At 32.6% G+C, this 15,762-nt stretch overlaps 1 protein-coding gene across 1 annotated transcript; it reads right to left on the bottom strand.

Annotated features, from left to right (window-relative positions):
- Window positions 1-6,514: 6,514 nt before the first annotated feature.
- LOC132553078 (CAAX prenyl protease 2-like) lies at window positions 6,515-12,090 on the bottom strand. Its single transcript, XM_060217288.1, has 9 exons — window positions 11,972-12,090; window positions 11,222-11,327; window positions 10,820-10,900; window positions 10,299-10,359; window positions 9,790-9,848; window positions 8,370-8,478; window positions 7,933-8,004; window positions 7,311-7,373; window positions 6,515-7,010 (listed from the first exon to the last, which is right to left on the bottom strand). The coding sequence occupies exons 1-9, from the start codon at window positions 12,088-12,090 to the stop codon at window positions 6,811-6,813; spliced, it is 870 nt and encodes a 289-aa protein (XP_060073271.1). The 3' UTR covers window positions 6,515-6,810.
- Window positions 12,091-15,762: the final 3,672 nt, after the last annotated feature.

Raw genomic sequence — 15,762 nt, 5'->3', positions numbered from 1 at the left:
CATAGATATAGATATTATTGCTAAAATATGTATGTTTAGAATAATGTGCTTCTTTTCTACTGCTTTTGGTTAATTTTTTCTATTTTCTAAACCAGCAGGGTGTTTTCTGTACTACTTCTATTATAACATGAAAGGATAAGACAACATCTTCCTGAGTTTAGGAGTTACAGCTGGAAATAACATCCTCCTGAGTTTAGGAGTTACAGCTAGCAGTAACATCTTTCTGAGTTTAGGAGTTACAGCTGGCGACTACATCTTCCTGAGTTTAGGAGTTACAGCTGGTGACTACGTCTTCCTGAGTTTAGGAGTTACAGCTGGCAGTAACATCTTCCTGAGTTTAGGAGTTACAGCTGGCAGTAACATCTTTCGGAGTTTAGGAGTTACAGCTGGCAGTAACATCTTCCTGAGTTTAGGAGTTACAGCTGGCAGTAACATCTTCTGAGTTTAGGAGTTACAGCTAGCAGTAACATCTTTCGGAGTTTAGGAGTTACAGCTAGCAGTAACATCTTCCTGAGTTTAGGAGTTACAGCTGGCAGTAACATCTTCCTGAGTTTAGGAGTTACAGCTGGCAGTAACATCCTCCTGAGTTTAGGAGTTACAGCTGGCAATAACATCTTCCTGAGTTTAGGAGTTACAGCTGGCAGTAACATCTTCCTGAGTTTAGGAGTTACAGCTGGCAGTAACATCTTCCTGAGTTTAGGAGTTACAGCTGGCAGTAACATCTTCTGGAGTTTAGGAGTTACAGCTGGCAGTAACATCTTCCTGAGTTTAGGAGTTACAGCTGGCAGTAACATCTTCTGGAGTTTAGGAGTTACAGCTAGCAGTAACATCTTTCGGAGTTTAGGAGTTACAGCTGGCAACTACATCTTCTGGAGTTTAGGAGTTACAGCTGGCAGTAACATCTTCTGGAGTTTAGGAGTTACAGCTGGCAGTAACATCTTCCTGAGTTTAGGAGTTACAGCTGGCAGTAACATCTTCTGGAGTTTAGGAGTTACAGCTAGCAGTAACATCTTTCGGAGTTTAGGAGTTACAGCTGGAAACAACATCTTTTTGAGTTTAGGAGTTACAGCTGGCAGTAACATCTTCCTGAGTTTAGGTGTTACAGCTGGCAACTACATCTTTCAAATTTTATGTGTATCCAGATGGCAACTACTTCTTTCAAAGTTTTGGTGTATACAAATGGCAAATAGCGGCTAAACATAGATCATACATAATTCCTAAAAGAACAAATAAGGCATTACACCAACACTTGAAGATGTTTAATTCAATGGTTTATTCAATTGTTGGCAGATCTGGTTTAAACAGTGAACTATATATAGTGAATCGGTCACACTTTGAAAACTGTGAACAGTGGCAACACTGACATCACTGATATCAATCAAAAAACACAAAGAAAAAGGTTAAAATGATATGGCTTGAGTGGGAGGAGGGGAACACAAAGAAAAACGTTAAAATGATATGGCTTGAGTGGGAGGAGGGGAGGGGGGAGGGGCCACAAAGAAAAACGTTAAAATGATATGGCTTGAGTGGGAGGAGGGGAGGGGCCACAAAGATAAAGGAGGGGTGGGGGGTGGGGGGGGAGGGGCGAGGAAATCAGGATGATGCTATGAAAAGAAAACTTATGAACTGACAAAGTGGAATCCTAGTAAACCCTGTATAGTTGTACCAGTATACTGAATACATTTTCTGGAGGCTGGAGCAATTCCTCATCAATAGATTTCTTAAGACTCTAAATAGCTTTTATGAAAATGTCAAGAAGATTCCACTGCAAATTTAAGTTACCATACAATCATTTTGAACACAAGCCTAACACATCTAAACAATTCAATGATTGTAGTTTATAATATCCTTTTACTCAAAATTTATATACATGTTCAACATATCAAGGGTGTATGCTCGTTGGTTTTGAAATGATTTCATTTCACCTTAAAATTACATTTTGTTTTAATTTTACTTCTCAGCTAATAAACCCCTATACCTAATAATTAATCAACATATCTCTATTACACCTGTTGAATTACAAAGCAAAGCAATGCTTGTTCATATCCTGTAATAAGCCCATCCCCTAACATTTGGAAATTGATAGGGTTATTGCAGCTTTGCTATAATAAAATCAGCTTTCATGAAATATTCCTGTTATCAAGTGAATTTGCCCTTGTAATATTTTTGCATACATGTCCTAGCCTGGAGTGTTTTTCTTTAGCTGCGCCAGTAAGAAAGCCTATGTGATGTGATAATGTGGATAACAATGTAACATCATGAACTGAAAAATGGCACTACAAAACGGCTGCCTTTGTTTGATTTCGTCCTCCGCATTTTTATTTTAAAACCTGTCGAAATCCAATTCTTGAGTTAAGAAAGAAAAAACATCTCAGATTTGTTTTCATTTCATGTGAGATTTCAAGAAACTCTGTCATTTTGAAGTTTAAACATTGCCTCACCAAGCAATATATTCTGGTGCGGCTAATATGATGACCCAATTGGAAAAATCATTAAAAATTGGTTCTGCATATTACACACCGGTGCAGTTTATAACCCTGAAAATGTGGTATATATATTGATCATTTCTGTAAGCTCAAATTTAAATGTGTAACGGCTCTCAATATGGAAAGAAATCTGGCAGAAGATGTGTCAAAAAAAAAACCTACCTGATTCCTTCATAACAACACTGACATTTGTTTAGTAATATGTTAAACAATGTAATATATACAAATGTTGGTCATGAAAGTTAAAAAAAAATTAATAATTTAATACTGATTTATCAAGTATGACATTGTCCAATGAAAAGTTGTAAATTCTATAATTTGACATTCAATAACATTGTATTAATTTATCCCTATCATGATATACAATGTTTCGAAAAGAAATACAATTTTAGAGACAAATTATATTTAAAATGATCTAATATAGACATGTTTGTACTACAACTATGGTAAGACTTGATATAAATGTTGAGATTCATAAAATATCTTCCTGTAACAGCAGCCATTGCACTACTTAACTAAACCTTGTTACTCTAGGGGATACAATCACTTTCACACTCTGCATCCCAGGTACATGTCATGGCAAAGCTGAAGGCACAATCAAGGTAATTTGATTGGTTCTAGGAGAAAAGAAACTGACCAATCGACACCCAACTTCAAAGCCATTTCTAATATACTGTTATGCGACCTAGGGATTCGTTTGATGTACATCAAAGTATCAAACTACTAGTCTTTTCGTCTTGTCCACAAGGTGTTGCATATTGAACCTTCAATTTTGCTAAGACATGTTCTAGAGCTGCAGAGAGTGAAAGTGATAAAAACCCCTGGAGTATTCAGGATGTACTTAACTATCTTGGAGTCAGATAAAACTTTTTTTTTTTTCCCATCAATCTGAGCTTTTTCACTGAAAAAAAGACATGGTACAAAATACACTTGCTATTGTAGATCTATCAACTCTTCATGTATTGTCAACATACATAGCTGCCGGTTCAAAAATGCAGCAATTAGCTAAGAATTACCTAATATGAAACAAAAAAACTCAAATTCAACAAAACTTGTATTTTGTATTGCTACATCAGCAGGAAGTTTATCCAGATACTATCTATTTCAGGAATATTTTTAGCTTAAACAAATTTTTTTTTTTAAACTTACCAAGGACTGACCTGAATATTTTTTTTTACGTGACAACACTGGACAGTTCAGAATGTGTTGCTAAACTGAAAGTAATCTATGTGTTGATGCCTTTTCTTTGTTAGGTTGGTAACTGTTAAGCATTAATATTGTAATCTCGACAAATATGGACTGTACCTGTGCACTAAAAATCGCTATGTGTAAAACCTGACTCTAAAACCAAATATCTATAAAAAAAAAATTTTCCTTCACACATATTGCTTTATGAAATCTCAAAATAAACAATACTTTTGTGACGTAATGGTCTTTTCGTGGGTTCTATCCAAACCATAATAATACCGTACATAATTAGTTTTATCATTATACTGGTAAAATACATGAAAACAGAATTGTAACACCACTAAAATTTTCAATTTGGTGTACATAAAATGCAGACGAGTTTGGTCCCATTTCTTGAAAGCCATCAATAACTTTATGTTAACTGGGTTGATATACATACTCCACAGTATTTTGGTCAAAATATTTAAACTATTAGCGCTAATATAGCTTTAATACATCATTTCATATATAAAAGAGGCATTTAAGTACTAATATACAAACATGCAGTACTTGTATATCATATTTATATATATATATATATACACGTCATTGTACCGATATATAGATAAATTATCAATTTACATTTTCTTCCTAGAAAAATTATTATACAAATATACAATTGTAACATTTTAGAACTACAACACTGAAGTAAGTGTCAGTCTTAACTAAATGGAGGAAAAATGCAAAATAATTAAGCTAAGTTCATTAGAGCATTGCACAGAAAGAGAAATTACAATTGATACACATACTGGTAAAAACTTTACAAAGTATGGTCTAATAGCACCTAAGTTTTAGCAAATTAAGTACCCACTTTAACAAAATTCTAAAAATTGTACACCAATCTTCTCTTCATAGCTACAAAATGTCTGTATACTCCTGAGTATTTAAACAAAAAATCTTCAATTCAAATCTATACATCTTGGATAAGAAGAAAAAAAAGGAAATGAGACATGAGAAAAATCATTAATGGGACAAAGTTGTAGTCTACAGACGTAAATCAATTACAAAGGATGACTACAAATCTAGACAAAATCTTCCTTGAACTACCTTCTGTATAGATTTGTCCATCAGATAACTTTCAACAAACCATCCATGTTAATTACATTAGAAATTACCAAAGTTGACAGTACATGCATCTACCAGTTACTTACATATTCTACATCAAGTTTGAAAACCTATGAGTTTCTGTTGGATGCTGACAATGATAAATTTTTTCCCATGAAAAACAAATAGATCTAATTTAGAAAAAAAAAATTTTATCAGTCATGTTTACTGACAGTCAAAATGAACTGCTTTCAGAAATAGCAATGAATTTGATGGTATGGAAATACAATAAAAAAGTTAATTTGCTTTTCTGCATTTCTCTAACACAATTGTATTTGATAAAAACTTATTTAAATTACAGCACCACACATAGAACAATCCCCTTTACATTGTGTGAAACATTTTCTGTTTTTCCAACTGCATAAAAGGAATTTATCCATAGCTTATGCTATTTTTTTTAACTCTACAGGTATTGATGTGATTTGTTAAATAAGTGAATCTATTTCAGTATACTGCTTCAACATATACACACTATAGTAGTGTCATTTTTCTTTTTCACTTTTTTAAAAACAAAACTTAATATTGATGAACAACATACAAGAATATATTATGATACATTTGGGCATCTATACAAAGCGTATTAACACTAGTAAAACAAACACAATGACAAGCAATAAATACTACAATAACAGACACCATGGACTAGCAGTGAAAACAAAGAGATAAAAGATGATGATTAATTAATCTGGATTTGCTTTATCTATATAATTATCTGGGGAACTTCTTTGCTCAAATCGAATTAAATGTAAACTGAGCACAAATAAAATGAAAAAAAGTTCAGTTTGCTGGGAAGCAGTCTGTTTTGGCTGTAACACCAGGCAAAAGTTGTTACTTACAGCTTTTTGAATGATAATGGCTAGAGCTGTCAAAAACAAATAACTCCATACATGAGAATGATTTAATAATTTCAACTTATATTAGTAAACATAATGAAAACATGACAATTAAGTTTGTTTATACTTTCACAGTTTCCATGATTGCAATGAAGCCCTGTTTATACTTTCAGTTTCTATGGTAACAGTCGGCTGTGCCCGTTTAAACTTTTGCAGTTTTCATGGTAACAGTGAAGCCCAGGCAGGAAATACCCGAATCAATCACTGGTATTCAAGCAGAACAGCAAAGTCAGCACATGTTCAATATTTTGTGAGTGCAACATGTGCCAAACATGTGCACTATATAATGTCATGTTGTAGGCCAACAATGTGCTGAGGCGCCTGTATTACATAGCTTCAGTCAACACTGACAATATTTTTGTTATGTAAAGATACTGAACAAAAATCTAATATACCATTAATTCATTGCATTACTCAGTACAACTTAAAGTCTCCTACAACACATGTTTTCTTAACATCAATGTTCTGCACAGAAAATCTAAGAATGTTTTTAAATGAATATCAAGATTAATTTTACATTCATCTGAAAACATTTATAGTTATAAATGTCTTTGGATTAAGTTTGTCTATCATACATAATGGAATTCAGAAATTCACACAAAACCTTATGTAAAGAAAACAGGATACTTTTAAAGACTGAATAAATGAAAAAGTAATCTGACAATACTTTCATATCTATCATACAATCTTCCAAATTCAAAAAATATAAAATTCTAATATGAATTTGCATCCATTTTTTTTACAGGATATTTGACCCGGTTTCTAGAAAAAATAACAATGATAATGAAACTATGAAATTTATGATATAAGTAAAGTTAAAAGGAAAAATATTAACCATGCAATAGATCTCTGTAAGTGATTATTTCTTAAAAAATGCCAAAAAGTCCTCATTAATATAATTTTCACATAATAGCAGCATTTGACAAAATATGTCATAACACAACTACGTAACATATTTGATGTCAATAAAAAAAAATCATTAAAATATAGAAAAATCTAAACCACCTCATTTAAACACATTTTCCCCGTCATATTCTAACACAGAACAGATACGAAAATTAAAACAAAAAATTGCCTTAAAGACATAAAGTTTCTAGAGATTATAAGCTGTAGACGTCATTGGCATACAAGAATGGTGAGGTGACTGGAAACACTAGGGCTATCCAGGCCAAAAGGCCTATGATAAAACATAACACCAATTTGGAACGTGTTGGCTTTGGGTAGCCGAGGGCTTCCTTGAAGGAGGGGAATCCCATGTGATTACAGAATGCGTGGGCTATCACTGGTGCAATGAGGTGACCTGTCAATCAAACAAAGGCTAAAGGTTAACTTTCTTAATCAATAAGGTTTCAGCACTGAAGAGCTGAGCTGTGAGACTAAGAAAATAACAAAATGTCAATAGAAACTAATTCAAACTCAAATTAGATAAAACTTAAGTAAAATATGAACAAAATAAAGACTCTTATTAAGAGTTATCTCCCTTCCACTGTAAGAAGGAATGTACAGTTAACTGATGATGCTTTAGAACTTTTACAGGTTTAAGTACCAGTCTGGAAGATTTGTACATCTCTAGTGGCTGCTTTGAACAAATTTACTTTACCTGTTCTTAAGAATAGAAAAGCTGAATACGCTCCAAACAAAGTTGTATAAAACATCTGAAAGACTGAAAAAAAACCAACATTGGTCAGTTAATATGAATTCCAGTGACTGATCAAACCATCAAAAATAATCTGTACTTAACGAGGATCTTTATAACTTGACAAGATACTGCCAAATTAGTATCGCAAATGCTTTGATAACCTTGTGTATGATTTCACTTTGACTTTTACATGGAAAAAAACATTGATTACATCTAAACACATTTATTATTTCAAGTCAAAGATTAGAACTAAAATTTTTAAAACTTTTTCTGATTTTGTTCTGACTATCTGATTTGCTTAATTCATTCTTTGGCTACACTGTATCTAATTTTAAATTTGTACTGAAAGGTGCTTATCACTTGTGTGTATTTTTTGTACACATAAATTTCAACTTGCCTTGCACTTGTCAAATGTTCTGTCATTTAATTTTTTACAAGCTGAATACATTTCAAGATGAACTACTATACCATCAGACAATATAAGTACCAAGCACCTCTCAGAAAGTAAAAATTTCACTGTCAAACCATTGTATTTGATATTTGCCCGAGATATTTGGAAATATAATCTTCACTGTCGTCTCACCTGTTTGTTTGACAGCATCTCCTACTGGCTGTTGTCCCTGTATTACTCTGTCAATCATGTGATGAATATGTGCTGTAGAAAGAAATGCACACATTTAACACACACACTGTACCTGCAGTTTCAAACCTAATCCAATGTATTTCCAAAGAATTAATTAATATTTGAAAGTCACTGTACCTGCAGTTTCAAATCTAATCCAATGTATTACCCAAGAATTAATTCATGTTTGAAAGTCAATGTACCTGCAGTTTCAAATCTAATCCAATGTATTTCCCGAGAATTAATCCAAGTTTGAAAGTCACTGTACCTGCAGTTTCAAATCTAGTCCAATGTATTTCCCGAGAATTAATTCCTGTTTGAAAGTCCTTGATTTTCTATTGTCAATGATTTTTTTTTAGTTCTGTGTATTATTGTTGCCTAATGGTTTAAAAACTTACCAACTCCAAAGAAAAGTGGACAGATGAAAACAGAATATCCTTCACCAAAGCTGGGTACTAGTAATGGTAACATGCATGCTCTGAAGATGAATTCTTCGGAAAAAGGAGCCTGAAAGTACAATACAAATGAGGTTCACATGTACAAGTCTATAAAAATTGGGACTCTTCTCAGCTTTCAAATTTATAATTCAAATGTTTACCATATAAAAATTCAGTCTTGATATAAAAATGCTTACAATAGCTGCTCCTTAATGCTCTTTAAGAAATGGATGAAGAATCTGTAAACCTTAAATCCTAATACCGGTACGAAAGATTTTGGTACTAGCCACAAACTTTGTTCATGTTTATCAGTAATTAATTGATTAAAATAATAGAGTTTACTTAAAATTCAAATTCAACATGTGAATTAGTATTTTCTTGGTCATGCACAGCTTCTGAAATCCCAAAATAAACAGAATTTAAGTACATGTAAATACCTGTTTCACTGACTTCATGTGAGGAGATTTCCATATTATTACTTCTACCCTCTCATTAAAAGTAACCTTACTGATTTCTATATTACAATACCAGTCCACTAATCCATGATGTAAATGTATTACAATACCAGTCCACTAATCCATGATGTAAATGTATTACAGTACCAGTCCACTAATCCATGATGTAAATGTATTACAATACCAGTCCATTAATCCATGATGTAATGTATTACAGTACCAGTCCACTAATCCATGATGTAAATGTATTACAGTACCAGTCCACTAATCCATGATGTAAATGTATTACAGTACCAGTCCACTAATCCATGATGTAATGTATTACAGTACCAGTCCACTAATCCATGATGTAAATGTATTACAATACCAGTCCACTAATCCATGATGTAAATGTATTACAGTACCAGTCCACTAATCCATGATGTAATGTATTACAGTACCAGTCCACTAATCCATGATGTAAATGTAGGAGTTGTATTAATGTTCATACTTATTAGAGATACCACTCATTTATTTTCAGGTATACATTTGTCAAAAGGTGTTATCAATTTTTTTTCTGATTTTGAAATATGCATGATTTGTTGATTATAATTTGACATTTAAATTGGATGTCTTAAGACTAGTATTGGTGACCTTGAGGTAAATTTGTCCAAACTCAGTAATCGAAACCTTTTTCAGAATTCTATAATAAATGCATATATATTACTGGGGCATGATCACAACTACAATAATTTTTATAAGGGCTTGAAAAATTATGCACACAAACAATTTTGTGTGTTTTCCAATGTACCATTTTAGACTTAAATCCTGACAGATCTGACTTTAACATCTATGTCATAGTGGTCAATAAGATCACTATGGCCTTCCTAATTGATACACAAATATCTCTAGTACTACAACACTTTTAATACTGACAAACTACATACCACGATATGATTTCTGATCCAGGTTAAGTTCTTCAAACTGTTGGTCCAGTACCTTGGTTCTGTAAAATGTACCAACATTTATTTCACCACATTTCTAACAGTAATGTTTAAAACAAATTTAACTGTATAAAAGCAGAATGTTTTACAGTTCACTTCACTCTTGTGAAATATCAACTCATCATTATAAGATATCCTTTTTTAACATTTAAATGTACAGAAAATGATTAGCAGATAATATTCAAATAAAGCATTTATATACATCCTATATTCAGAAAAAAAATCCAATCAAGTGGTATTCATTGAGCAGCAATTTTGCCAACCACTGAACTCATTCAATTTACTGGTGATAGGACATGACCTATTCTCAATTCGTAACTCCAATTTGACTTTGAATCTGACATTTTCATGTGACAGATGATTTAAATGATGAGATATTTAAAGCTCCGTTGAGTAACGTTAGAAGTAGATATGAAATGTGATTCATATCTGTTGAATATTTCAGTTCATACCAAGATAGATTCGGAACACTCCGTCCATGTAGTGAAGACCTAGAGGACCCATAAACAGAACCTAAAAAGAAGTCAAAAACATTGTAAACTCATCATCACAAAAATTGAAGTAATTATTTGTATATAACATTAAGACTATTTTTTCTAAAGAACTTCAAAAGGAAGGAGACAACGTCAGGTCTGGATACAAGGTTGTTTAGTGGGGTACTTCACTGTGAGTACGGATACCAGACGGTATGCAGGACGATTAAACAAAAACTAAATAGTACGTGCAAAACGGATATTAATCACAACATACTCACGCGTTACCAATAAGAGGGTGTTTCCTTTATTATGTCTACTAGTTTCGCTTCTGAAGTTGAGGCTTCATCAGGACAAAATTTTTGATGAATTTATCTCATGAAGTACTCTCAGGGAGGAAAACTTTCAATTGCATGAGACTATTTTTGTTACAGAGTATCTGATAGCAAGGTAAAAACCAATGTCTATGCAAGAAATAGTCCCTGATTTTATGGACATACCATTGTAAGTAGTAATGGAAACAGTAACGCTGGAAGGAACCCATGGAACCTTACACCGAGCCACACCAGCAATTCATGAGCCTGCAAATACATATCAATTGGAATAAACATTATTTAACACAGTGACCATAATAAAATGATAATTGAAAAATTCCTCAAAGAATATCATTGCATTGGAAGATAAGTTAAAAACAAAATGATCATTAAATATGATTTACAATAAGTACAAGTTTAAAATTATACTCTAGTATTACATTTCATCTTACACATCCGAACAAATTACCACCAACTTGGAAAATATAACAAGTTAAATAAATAAATCAAGAGCTATATATGATACATGTATATGTATCCATCAATTCACCATCTTCATATATATATATATTGACTAGTATTACCAACCTCTTCATTCTCAGAGTAAGTTCCAAAACACCTTAGTAATAGTGGAATGATGACAGATATTACACCAACACTCATAAATCTTCTTTTTATTGTTACTGGATCATCTCTGTAAAAAAAAGTTTTGTTTTTTTTTGTTCAAACACCATAATCCATATAGCATCATGCCAACAAGTGCCTAATGTTATTTAGAAGTCACATTAAAATTCCAAATAATGGTGGCATTATACAAGACAATAATACACGTTAAAAATGAATGTCACAAACGGTAACTGACCCCATTAGTTTCACTGAAAATGATATATAAATAAGATCAGAAACACATTCAAATTGGTATTTATTCTTACATATGTCGTAACCGTGTTTTGGGTTAGAGTACATCATGTAGTCTAAAATCCTATCTACAGAAGGCCTGCATAATAGTCGTTTCTCCATAAATAATATCAACATCATATGTAGCTCTTTATTGATTTAAAATAAATTCAATTTTGCCGCTTTGAGGGGAAAATATTTGGCAGCTTTAACACTTGACAATAATGAGAAAAAACGTATTCTAGTATAACCAATTAGAATTGTCTTATCAAAAAAATAACTAGTAAAAACACAGCTTTGAATTCAGTGTTTACATTAAGCCTAAATGGCCTCCTGCTGCTGCACACGTTTTCAGTTTTGACGAGTCTCCAAACAACTTCGCCGGTTTCTGATTCTGGTTTGTCATTAAATTTAATACATGTCGTTCATATGAATATTCACCTGTTTTTATGTAAAGCGTCTGTCCAAATATACAAACTACCAACGTATATACATGCGAATAATAGGCATAACAGAACCGACTGCCAACCCGCAACCGCTACGAACACGATCGGCGCCATTCCTGCATATTATTGTAAACATTTGCGTCTTTGTTGAACGAAAACTTTCACTAAGGGAGGTAACGCACATCGAACGGACACCTGTTGTTCTAGTAATTACGACAATGATCGAATCTAATTGATTTTTAAAGTTTTCTGTTGATGAGTTAACGTCCATTTGAAAATGGAAAAGTTTAAAATTATCCAGAATCATATAAGTTACTTGTGTATCAGGGATGACTCCGTGTACAGACAAACACAAAGCTTACACCAGACAAGCCTCTAGGGCTTTGTTTACTATATCTGTATTATAAGTATATTAAGAGAACAAAAAAAAAAAAAAAACTAAAAAACAAATGTCCATGTATATGACAGAATTTATTCAGTGATTCAAGAATTTGTCAAAAGTAAGATTCATGAAAAGAAAGATATCATAAATATCGATAATATGCCACGAAAGGAAATGTTTGCGACTGCCAAGTTCTAAACTCACAGTTTTGTCAGGATTTTCGTCGATTCAAAACCTTTGGACCTTCAAATGAGTAAGGGGTGCTTTGTACAACCATTTCAGAAGGTGGTCGCGCGTATTATTGCTGATCAAAAATGGAGAAAAAATAAGATTTAAACAAATATGCGACCCGTTATTTGAATCGGGTTATGGAAGATGGACATTCCAAAGTTTATATAGTTGCTAAATATTTATTGTTGGAACTTCGTTGTGTACATTAATCAATAAGTTTATAAACTCCTATTCAGGGTGGTCTGTACCTTGAACCAAAGTCAATAAAAAGGATCTATAACCTTGTATTATCACAGATGTACATTTTAACAGGTGTAACTGTTTTTCGCATTGTGTTTGTCACTAATGGTGTATTATTATTGTTGTTGTTGCAGCTGTTATTGTTGTTGTTTGTCTGTATTTAATTACGACGAAAACATTTTAGTGATAAGTAAACTTTTCTAATGCTGTAATGTGAATTTCCAAAAGGATTTGACGACGTCTAAATAGTTAATGTACATAATGAAATCTTGCATAATTATGTTCAAGGTCACGAGTGAAATTTAAGCTTGAACATCGAAATTTAATGACAAAAATATCAGCATCAAAGTAAAATTTTATCGCCTACGGAACGTGAATAATTTCCGATTTTTTCAAATCTCGTAATGTAACAATAATAGGATTTTGAGGAGTTAAGACCATTTCTTATGTTAAAAGCAGACGAATTAGCTTTGTTCACGGAGATTGCCGAAGGTTCAGTTACCAGAATTTGTGGAGAATCTAATTGAAGTTGTCGACATAAGTTACCTGTTAAAGTATCGTTAAAACAAAACTGTATTGTAATATTTCGAAAAGGCAGTAAAATTCGAAATAACGAATTATGAAATGATCCTCGGAAATAATCATTACATTGTACTAGGGACATTATGTTTACTCTCTTTAGAATTGAAGTTTAAAAAATTTAATAACAATACCGTATACAGTACTGTGCCGCGTTTGCGAAACACGAACTTCGACCAAAACGTTGGCCATTGGAAATTGCTCGATGGAAAAAAAATCTGGTTTTAATTGGATGGCATACTAGGCACTTGGTCGTTTCGACTTTGAAGAAATGTAGGCTCGCTTTCGAAATAAAATAAACAATCATTCGATATGTATATATATAAATGATATATATAATGATAACGAGCATAATTATTAATGATAATTAATTAGCAATCACAGGTTCCATTAAATTGTGTTATAAACAGACTTGAAATGTTTCACTTCAATTAACTCGTAATCTATATCAAATAATTACGGAAGCGTATTCCGGCCACGTTGTGTTTTATTTTATCTCGAATATTTTGAGTTACTATCTCGAAAGTTCGAGTTAAAATAAAACATAACGCGGCCGGAATACGCTTCCGTAAATAATAAACTGGTTTTTTTTTCAGAATCCTCCTCGTGACGTATTGTTCAACCTTCTGTATAATTTTATGGTCTAAAAGATATTATTAGAGTCAATAAATTCAGTATAGTTAGAGAATTATTTCACATAATCAAAATCAATTTATTCCTTTTTTAACTTGTTATATCAATACTCATTTATTCTTTACATTTGTACTTCTTTTGTAGACCATTACCAAATATATTTCGGTACATCAACGATTACAATTTTTTTTAAAAGAATTCTTTTAAATTATCGAACCAATCATTTTAAAGAATAATCCATTCATATCATATTCATATTCATATCCATTCATACGGAGAGGACAGTCAGGTTTCGACAATTTTTATCATTTGCCACAAACTTCCGATATCTATTTATCTGTTGACTTTCTCTTGAACGAGAAATCAAATCAAATAATGAAATGAAAATACGATAAAAAAAAAATGCAATTCAGGATTTACGTCTAACAGTAACGGAATGTTACGTTATCTTCGACATGACCTCGACGCTTTGGCCGTTATCGTATAGACTTCTGAAATACCCACTAACCTATATCTTGCTAGGTCACTCAGACCCTCCTTCGTGAATGACGTTCTCGATAACAGACAAGGAGCGGCGATCCAAAGATTGTACAGCTTAAAAATGTATACAACCATTATTTCTTTTGTTGTCAGTATCTTATCTTCATTTAAAAAAATGTTCACGGCTGTTAATCATTTCCAATACAAACCATTTAAAAATATATGTGTCATTTTGTCGTTATTTAAATTTGATCAGAAATGCAAAACATTAAAATTCTATTTGATATCAAGCTGCCAATACATCCGTTAGAAAATAAGGTGTGGAATAAAAAATGGAAATATTGCTGAAAATTCTTTTAACATCAGTAACAAATGTTTATTTTTTTCATTCCCTCTCCCTTTTAAAAACATTTTATTTCAATACACCTGGTATCGTTATTATAATTTGTCTGGTTCTTTAGCAGTAACACTTTGACGTCATTGCCACTATCATAGGTAAGTGACATCGATAATTGTACCGAGTCAGTTCTCAGGTAGTCTAGGCAGCATAATTGACATATAAAGCTCCAGGCCATGTGGTCTTTGCGTACTGTTTATATACATATGATAGGTAATATTATACAACATATGTCACCGCACACATACTACATGTATCTTTGGTATAAGATTTGATCAATCGTGTCAATTTTATGTTCTTTTCAGAATTCCCATGTTCCATACACCGAGTTGTGAATGACTAATTCAAAGTTATTTGTTGAAAATGTCTGATTTCCTATTAATACACACGAATTGAAAGTATGACTTCCTTAAAAAATGCTAAAACCAATAGAAACGCTTATCTCACACATACACGTGTCTTCGGCTATATTGATTACACATACTACATGTATCTTTGGTATAAGATTTGATCAATCGTGTCAATTTTATGTTCTTTTCAGAATTCCCATGTTCCATACACCGAGTTGTGAATGACTAATTCAAAGTTATTTGTTGAAAATGTCACACACACGAATACATTCCTATTATCTCACACATACACGGCTATATTTGTGTGTATATTTCAGGGCTAATTTGTGGGCGTTGTTCCCTTCGCGACATATGACGTCAGGGTTTGTTTGGCTACTCAATGAAATTTCACATTCCGTTCGGAACGCTCTGACCGTACTATGCTTGCACGCTCTAGTAGATCTCCATTAGACGTTCGATAGGTTCAGACAAGGGAGGGAGGAGAAACGCGGCTG

Source organism: Ylistrum balloti, unplaced genomic scaffold (assembly GCF_031769215.1).
Source record: "Ylistrum balloti isolate Yb309-2 unplaced genomic scaffold, AGI_CSIRO_Ybal_v1 Utg370294, whole genome shotgun sequence".
Lineage (NCBI taxonomy): Eukaryota > Metazoa > Mollusca > Bivalvia > Pectinida > Pectinidae > Ylistrum > Ylistrum balloti.
This window is presented reverse-complemented; position numbering and strand designations above follow the sequence as displayed.